Below are 9,226 nucleotides of genomic sequence, written 5' to 3'. Positions count from 1 at the left end.
AGTTGCAGGAAATTACGTGCCAGTGGTGGATATGTTGTCGGTCAAATTCGGTCTCGGGTTGAATCCGTTTTTACCTAGGTTAAATTGGTGATCCTCATTTTATCTAAGTTGAATATGCATAAATTTCTACCCACGGTTTAAAGCAGCTATCAACACCCCACCCCCCCCCCCCAAAAAAAAATGGACTGCAAACACCCATGATACCTTCCCTCAACCTGTCTCTGTCTTACGTATCTCAACACACCTTCTTAATGTTGTATTCATACACTTATCCATTCAGTCTCCATTCAATCTCATCACAACATAGTAAGGGAACAAAGAACTGAACAAATTGTTCGTCTTTGTGTTAATTAGCCTAACTAGCCTCGTTTTACAGCCCAAATTCTTTCAATTTTACGCGTGTGACCGAGGCTAGTTAGGCTAATTAACACAAAGACAAAATAATAATTTGTTGGCGGCCATTTTTGCATTCAGTCAATGCACTTACCGGTACTAGCTATAGAACGCGGACCCTCCAAATCTATAAACCTGTGTCTTCAACGAACATTTGTTGGAACACTCATCCCCTCATCACCAGCGATTTACTCAGTCACTCAGGATTTAAATTCGGGTTTGGGAATGTCACATCGTGTAAAATGCAAGGAAGTGCCGCGCAGCCTAGAGAGCGGTGACATTTAACACCAAGCAACAGATCCTTCATTAGCTCCCTTTGTTCAGTACTATTAACGTCATTAACTTAGGAGTTATGAAGTAACAATTTATAGTTACCTTGTTCTCGAGTCATGCAAGGATACCACTGAGCAGATTTTGAATCCGGCCTGCAACAGGCCTCAAATGTGAATAAAAGCAAACACTCTCAAAAAATTGCCTGATAAGGTAAGACAAAGTATCAAAGCGTCAACTGTCCAACTGAAAGGATCGCCGACAGAGTTGTAATCTCTTTCCGCTGAACACCCACTCTTTCCTATGGAAAACCTTTTGGGGCCTCCTTATACTTAGACATCGCATTCAACATGCTAACCGAAAAAGATTGGTTGAACACAAAGATCATCTCATGCCTGACCAGCAAAAAGAGCGGGCTGAAGAATATGAGCATCTTATGCGCCGATCAACTCAAAACTTCAACATTCCCCCCCCCCCCCCCCACCCTTCCAGGGCATAGCCCGGGCATTTGAACTTTTGAAGATTGGATCGTTCAAATTCCTGACCCCTCGGGCAAAAATGGTGTTCAAATACCCTACCCTATCGTCGGATTTGTCTGTCATTCCCCACTAAAGAACAATCGTCGTCGGCTCCTGCCGTCTTTAATAAAGACTTTTTCAAGACCTTTTTTGTAAGCCAATCGCTCACAAATGCTACATCTCTTCCTTTTAACTCTTCCATCTCCTCCAAACATGTGTTTTATAGATGTTAGCGACTTCGGCGCCCTAAAAAAAAGTATTTGAAACCTGACACTTCCGGTTCAATTTTCCCCACCCTGGCACAGAAATAGTCAAATGCCCGGGGTTTGCCCCGGAAGGAAGGGGGGGGGGGGGGGGATTTTGAACTTTCGATTTGATCGGCGCATTAAGAGCGCATAAAATAAGCGAGTGTCCCTATCTGTTAAAAACGCATAAAATTTTGATTCACAAAGGAAAATCAGCAAAAGAGAAAATTACGATAACGGATCTTTGTCTAATACGGTGATCTGATTGATCCAGCTGAACTAATTCCCAGGTTAAAAGATGCGAGAGAGCAAATAAGTCAGCCAGGTGAAATTACACGCTGATTTTTGGAATTAAAAAAGCATCGCTTAAGTTTAATTCCTCACCGAACCCCAAAAGGTTAATCCCCCGGCCTGTTTTCAGTGTTTCAACAGTTTCCACACTAGCTTAATTCCCTCTCAATAAACACAGTTATTTGAACAGATCGTGTAACGTCGTTGAAAGACGGAGTCTGAAACTGAACTAGTGGAAGCTGGTTGAAAAGCTGTTCAATGAAACAATTGTTAGATAAATCTATTTTGAAATTTGGCGAATTGTAATTTAAAATTAAATGGAAAACATCAAGTTCTCGTTTGTCAATCAACACTTGCAGAAAACAAAAAATCATTGTTTATTCTCTCGGGAAGCAAACTCGACAGAGAAATGTGTAACTACCGTTGACCATGGTCAAACGTGATACTGAAAGAGCAGAAAGAGGAACTTCTTAACACGGCCGGTAAAGAACCAAATCGCTGCTGGGCGGAGAGCCTACGAAAGTGTGCAAAACGTGTTTTGGTGCATGTTCAGGATCAATTTACAATTCAGGGAACACAAAAAGCAAGTAATCGCATTTCCGCAATGAGTCGTCTCTAGTGTCTAGTTGTGCGCGTTAGAAGCTAAGCCTGACAAAATGAGAAGAACTTTAGCATCGCTTGTTTTCACTTGTTTCATCGCGTCAAGCCTCTGGTCTGTTGGGTTCTCTCTGGCCGATCAAAGCTACTTGATAAAAAGAGAGGGAAAATGTGGAGAGGTAAGCTGCTTGGAGTAGTGATTATTACGTCTGCTTTACAAGCACGCATTCACCTGGTCGAAGCCATTGTGTTTTGTTACGGTAGATAATTGTTAAACTTGTGCTGCTGGTGACCAGGCCCCAATTGTTTGAAGGGTGGATCGATAGTGCTACCCACTGGATAACTCAATTGATTTTGCTAGTGTTTATCTGCTGTATGGTGATTTATTCGGTGGACAGCGTTAGCCACCTTTTGAACAACTGACACCAGTAAGGTAAAGTAAAATTGAGCAATCAGAGAACGGTCTATTCCTTTATTGAAAGACTTCGAGCACCGTTAAGTTTGGCATTAAATTGGTTAAAGAATTTAACATCACTTTGCGTCCCTGATCGATGAGAGGTTTTTGGGGTGTTGCACATTAGGGTGCCATAATGGCTAAATCGAAGTCCTCCGATTATCCAACTCGGATATAAGATTCTCCTGTTTTTTTTCCGATTCTACGATTCATACGATTCAGTTCCAAGATTTTTCTATTTTTCTGATTCTTCCGATATGTCGGACTTTAGTTCTAAGATTCTTCAATGTTCCCATCAGGGTGCGATTTTAGCCGACTTCAGTTCATTGCCTTCACCTTTAGCCTGCGAACGCAGACGTATTTTCGGCAGTCGTTTCTCTCCCCCGAAACGACCGCCAGAAATACGTCTGCCTTCGCAGGCTACTTCACCTTTAACTGTCCTTCTATTTTCTCCGCAATCACTAATATCTAATTCTTAGAAACAGCATTTGAGTATTTTCGCGTTCCTGTATAAAATGCTTTCTCATGTCAAGCGTTCCTCTATAAATGGTCAATAACATTCGGTTTAAGGCGTTTTCTTAGAAATCGGACAGTTTTAAAATTAGCTCAAATCGCGAGCAGAAGAAGCTGCGTTGAAAGGCAAATCTTTTCAAATCTCCACAGAATTATATATATATAATTAAAATCCTTTTCCAGAAAGGAGAACATTGCGCTATGAGTGTAGGGACGAATAACTTCCAACATTCATAAGTAAGGCGTGCATGTATTGAGCTGATAAAAGTTGCCCTCGACCTTTAGTAGTATTCGTAACTGATCTGTTGCTTTGAGGCGCTGCCAAGCTTGTGAAACACAACACAGCTTTTTGCAACAGTCACGTTTTAACCTTTTCACTTTGATGTCATCTCCCTCGACCGTGTAGGGCCTCGTTTTTAGATAAAGTCGCTCGGCCGGAAGGTTTTAACCGCATTTCCTGAAAAAAAAAAATCTTTAGGTCTGAATCCATTCATTTTCCTAGAAATGAGAAAATCGGTTCAAAATATGTTACCGCGCCTATTACAGGGCACGTATCCTTTGAATGATTTTTATGGAAAAAGGACGCTTTGCCCCCTAGTCACGCTTCAATGATTTTCTACCCTGCGAGCAGCATGTCTTTTCAGGTTTAGGGTTAGTACTCAATACCCAACAAAAAAAAGGTCAAAAAAGTCTTCGAGATGACTCCCAATAAAAGCAACTGAACTTTTGCAAAAGAGCCGTTTTTCTTCAGACTTTTCGACCCACAGGTGCTTTCAGTGAAGCAAGGAATCGCAAAACTCGGTACCCATTACGCGGGCACAGATTGTTACCTGTTACCCGCCACCCGTTACCTGTTATCGTTACTCGTTACCTGTTACCCGCAGAAAAGACCTGCCGAATAAGAAGCCGTTCCTCACCGGGAAAGACCGGTTTGATCACAGGGATAAATTTACACGCTTACCAAACAGAGGGACAGAAGCTGGAATTCCGGTCAACAGGGGCAAAAAGTATATCGCGTAACCATTGCATGCCAACACTTACTAGTTATTCACAATATGTTATTTATGTTTTAGTACTTGACGTACGAGGACTGTTTGAAAGAAGCTTATGTGCAATCCGGAAAATGCAGGACATCAAATGAGAAACAATTCTCGGTCAACCATTACGACATCTGTGATAAGTATCTTGAGCACGCGAAAAAGCTGTGTGAAACTCACAGCGCAAAAGGTTTGTTGTTACGTTTGCCGGACAATTTTGCTTGTACAGACTTAAAAATCGTGAAGTGCTAGTTTTCTACCCCAAATGAACCATGTGAGCGTTAGCCCTTGCTTGTAGTTTTGTCACGCAACTATCTCTTTATGAAAAGGCAACAAAATTCTCGTTTTAACAAAAGACGAAACCCTTGGCCGAACATTCTTACCAAATCAACAGGGAACAAGGACGAAAATCATTCTTTTGAATGGAAAGGTTTTCGAATTTTAACTTTGCTGACATTATCTTTAGCGTCATGCCTGCAATGTTTTGAGAAAACGGAAGAAGTATTGGAAAGCTGCTCAATATTTTCCCAGAAGATCAATTGTGACCTGAATGCAACAGCTAAGGAATGCAACGAAACAAAGGAGGCTTTTGTCAAGTACTGCCGTCTCAAGCAGTGCAATGGTGAGTTGACTGGTTTGCCATGGTGCCTCGTTACCATACATGCCACTCCGGGTACTTTGCACTTTTTTTCAGTCAAATTTTAAGCTATCGCTTGGAAGGAGATATTATCTTCCTGGAGTCTCTTTAACTTTCTTTAACTGAAAGACCAAGCTGTTCGTTATAGCGAAAATAATGAGAAGGAAGAAAATGATCCAACAAACCATTTTACTGTTGTAGCTAGGTTACCTGGCCTAAGAATGGAAGCGAGGCTGCAGGTGACCCAGCTATGACACAAACCTTTGTGCTTATCTAATGTTAAACTAGACTAAGTAGAATTACAAGAACACAATTTATGTGATAAAAGCAGTGAGGTCTGCATCAATGCAACGTCAACGGCAGCCTCGGAACAATTTATAGGCTAAGTCACTGAGCACACAACTGTAAAATGGCCTATGGACATGGCAACTGGATTCGATTGCTTTGATTCTTAAAAAGCGTTGTTGTAGATGTACGCAGTCCGCCCTGGCCACTGCTAATAAACAGCGAAGAAAGAGCCTCAGGAAAGAGATAAATAGATAACGAATTAACAGATAACTTCAATATAGAAATTTAGAACAGAAATTGGGAGATGCTCTGTGTGGAAAGAAATAATGATTTGATTACAGTGGCAAATCAGTCAGTTTCGTAGAACTGACAAAAAAGTAGGAAAGGTCATGCCCAGTTTCGCTAAATTGTCCTCCGTTTCATCATTCAGCTAGGATTTTTATTCGAGGCGTTCTCCCAGAATAAGCCATTTTAGGCCATTTTTTCGCGTACTTGATGTTCGACACAATGGCGCAGGACAGACAATTTGTCCAACCCTCTTAATTAACCCTATTCTCGTCACCAGAGCCTCAGATCTTGTCTGCGCATGACCCGAGGCTCTGGGAAACTCCATGTAGGAGAAGACGCGCCGTAGGGTTTTTATAGCCAAAAATTGGCTATTTGAACATTATGGCGCCTGCTCACTCCTCGCGCTAACATGAATGCACCAATTACAGACGCTTTTCATTGGTCTTCACGCTTTGTTTCAGGCTTTGTTTCAGGGTTCCCCAGAGCTCTCCTCTCCCTCAGCCTGGTGTCGAGATTGAATTAACCCGGGCAGGTTCGCTGCAAACAATTCCACAACTGGCTAGACGAACTCGCCTTTTTCTCGAGGGTTCCACAGAGGGATGATAACTGGTGGACCTACATCAAAGCCAAAAATATCCTTGACTTATTTTTTTTACTTTTAAAGCACTAGGTCAGTGATGCACCGTAGAAACTGATTCGTTGTGCATCTCGGGTGTTCAATAGAAACATTGCTGACGCAAGTTAAGGAATGTCACAATGTGTTCACAATATCATACAAAGCGAATAGGGGGTTATAAGCACTGGCAATTTGTCTGTTGGAGCGCGCTTGGACAGTTTCCGGAAAAAGTAATACAGCCTAATTAACTTGGGAGTGAAATTTCACCTTTATCTTTTCAGTGTGTAAAGATACTTTCTGTCGCAACGGAGGTAAATGCGCTGGAAGATTTGCTGCTTGGTGCTCTTGTCCTGCAGGATTCACCGGAGCTTTCTGCCAAAGGAGTGAGTAAAACCTAATGTAACGCCAGAACGAGAAGCTCCGGTTACAAGTGATCTTGTATTAAATATATTTATTTTTCCATGTTGACTCGAGGATACTCGAACGAAATCCGAGCGCTCCATGGCAGGAGTAGAACCTACGACCTTCCTATTATACTGAGCTACAGGAGACTTTTGGGAGCCAGGCCATTAACTAGGTGAATGTCGCGATTGTCCCGCCTCATTGCTAGCCGGGATCTAAATTATCTAAATGGAAAAAAAATTGCGATTGTACGGAAAAAAAAAAATTATAGCTCAGTGGTAGAGCTTCCGAATTGGTAATCGAAAGGCCGTCGGTTCGACGCCTCCGAAGGAGCACTCGGATTCTTCCGAGTATCCCCGAGTCAACATCGAAAAATAACCTATTCATTTCATTCACCGGGGTTGACATTAAACATCTCTGTCAATGCATTCGCGAATATGATCTTGGTTTACAGAAAGTACTCCACACCTGCAATCCAAAGAGGAAAAGAAAAGGGCCGCCAGCCACAAAAAAGTCGCCGAAAAACGACGAGTACGAGTTTTCCGCATGCACATAAGGTTTGGAGGCCGACATTTTTCAAAGTGCGCACGCTCAGAAGGGAAAATTTGCACTCGATTTAAAAGTCCCTAATATCTCGCGCACGGTTGGCAAAAGTCAAAGAACACTGGATAGAGCAAATCAGTCTTCTCAAGGGATGGTTACAGTATCATTATCTCTAATTAGACAGACGCTATCCGCATGATGCCTGGCTTATTTTTGAAACTTGACTGTAGTATTCATACGTAGGCTGTTACGAGTATGGAGGCTTGTCATGAACTGCCGGAAAAGTGACACAGGATAACCGATCACAGTTGACAGTGCAGTTCATGACCTCCTTAACCTTAAAGTAGAAAAGGAGATCTTCCATTCTCTTAGTCCGGCCTTCGAGTTTGAGCGGGAAAAAGGAGGTTGGGCTGAGTTTAAGCCACCGATCGAAATCTTCGGTGGGAAAAAAACGCGCGATGCTAAGCAATGGAAAGGTTCATAAAAGTGCAGCTTTTTTCCTTTGTAGGCATGTGTGCAGAAAAACCATGTCAAAACGGTGGTACTTGCAATGGCGTAAATCTCTGCAGTTGCCCATCTCCTTATGGAGGTGAACATTGTCAGAGAGTGAGACTTGGAAGCAAAGAGAATCCCGCACCAAACGCCCAGGCAATTCTAGACGCCGGCGATAGCGTGGGCAGCGGCATGTACTGGATCCAGCCCCCTGGTGAAACAGCATCGGCTGAGACGTTCTGTGACATGAAGTTTGCAGGCGGAGGATGGATGCTAGCGAGTTATGGCTACGTTTCTACAACTGGAACGCATGCTAATAACAAAGGCATCCCCAACATGAATAATCCCTTTGGTTTCGCGTGGCTTCCCAACAAACGCAGATCCTTAAATGGCCTTATTAATCTACCGCACGGAGCTTTAAAAATGGCTATTAACGCAAATTATATGATCATGGCCGGAGGAAACAACCCAGCCTCAGGGGGCATCGAACAGTATGCTTACGTGTACAGGATTTTTCTTAAGAACAACCCCTTCAACATTACATTCAAAAACCATAACCGCTATAATGGCGGACAGAAGGGTCGTATGCACGTCCAAGAATTCATTGTTGAAGCCGTAAAAGGAGAAAGTGGGACCTACCTGAGATTCGGTCTGGCAGAGGCTCTTGGGGTTACTTGGGGTGATTCTTATCCGACCGGGTATGGTTTCAACAACAAGAACGCACCATTTGCAGCATTTGACAAAGGCCCCTTTTTCCCAAGTGTTCATTCAGGGTCGGGACGAAATCCCTGTAGTGGCTGCACTCCAACGGATTTCGCTCCGGATGTTCCCGGCGGGTCACCTCATTACACTCATCGTGGGTGGTACACTGCCAACAACTATGGAAAAACAGGGCAAACGTCTATTTGGTTCAAATAACTAGTGTGCCAGTTAGTATGATCATACAACCCGCCGCGGCTATAATTAATCGTTTTGAGCAACTGTCACGATCAGTTTGTCTTTCTTGTTTTGCTTGTTTGAATAAAATTGCAATGTGGAATGATGTTCTTGGGGTTTTGAGTCGTTTCAGTCGTTTCTGAGCGTGCTCACGGGACTCGCGAGTACAGTCTCTAACCATGGGAAAGCCGAGCTGGCCATACATACATACATACCTTATTGGCTCGTCAATTTTACATTACAGAATTATAAACTAAGTACATTCCAACAAAAATGCTTACGTAAAATTGCAGGAATCAGCTACAAGGACAAGGTTTCAAACCAGGAAGTTCTGGAGAAAATCCTGTGTCCCTCCGTAGAATCACAGTTAATGAAAATTAGACTACGTTGGGTTGGCCACGTAGCTAGAATGGAAGACAACAGAATGCCGAAACAAATATTGTACGGAGAGCTTGAAGAAGGAAGAAGAGGAAGAGGCAGACCGAAACTTCGGTATGAAGATCTGGTAAAAAAGGACATCAATTTGGCAGGGATCCCTGTTGATGGTTGGGAACAGCTGGCAAGTTGGCGCGAGGAATGGAGGAGAAGGATCAATAAAGGCACCCGTGTTACACAATCTAAATGGATAATACCCATATAATCTAAATTTAGATCAGTGGGTGCAAGCCATCTCAGATGATCATCCGAGTCATCCAACCATGCATGC

The 9,226-nt window shown here is 42.8% G+C and overlaps 1 protein-coding gene across 1 annotated transcript; it reads left to right on the top strand.

The window, feature by feature from the left end:
• Window positions 1–2,089: 2,089 nt before the first annotated feature.
• On the top strand, window positions 2,090–8,623 carry LOC138043670 (uncharacterized). The gene is made up of 5 exons (XM_068890048.1): window positions 2,090–2,493; window positions 4,355–4,508; window positions 4,785–4,940; window positions 6,429–6,530; window positions 7,601–8,623. The coding sequence occupies exons 1-5, from the start codon at window positions 2,374–2,376 to the stop codon at window positions 8,500–8,502; spliced, it is 1,434 nt and encodes a 477-aa protein (XP_068746149.1). The 5' UTR covers window positions 2,090–2,373; the 3' UTR covers window positions 8,503–8,623.
• Window positions 8,624–9,226: the final 603 nt, after the last annotated feature.

The sequence above is a fragment of the Montipora capricornis genome, chromosome 3 (genome assembly GCF_036669925.1).
Source record: "Montipora capricornis isolate CH-2021 chromosome 3, ASM3666992v2, whole genome shotgun sequence".
NCBI lineage: Eukaryota > Metazoa > Cnidaria > Anthozoa > Scleractinia > Acroporidae > Montipora > Montipora capricornis.
This window is presented reverse-complemented; position numbering and strand designations above follow the sequence as displayed.

Bases quoted from the DNA above. Each gene is read 5' to 3' on its own strand.
- LOC138043670 (XM_068890048.1), top strand. From the start codon at position 2,374: ATGAGAAGAACTTTAGCATCGCTTGTTTTCACTTGTTTCATCGCGTCA. The intron at 4,509-4,784 runs GTTTGTTGTTAC...CATTATCTTTAG, and splicing joins TGAAACTCACAGCGCAAAAG to CGTCATGCCTGCAATGTTTT. The intron at 4,941-6,428 runs GTGAGTTGACTG...TTATCTTTTCAG, and splicing joins CCGTCTCAAGCAGTGCAATG to TGTGTAAAGATACTTTCTGT.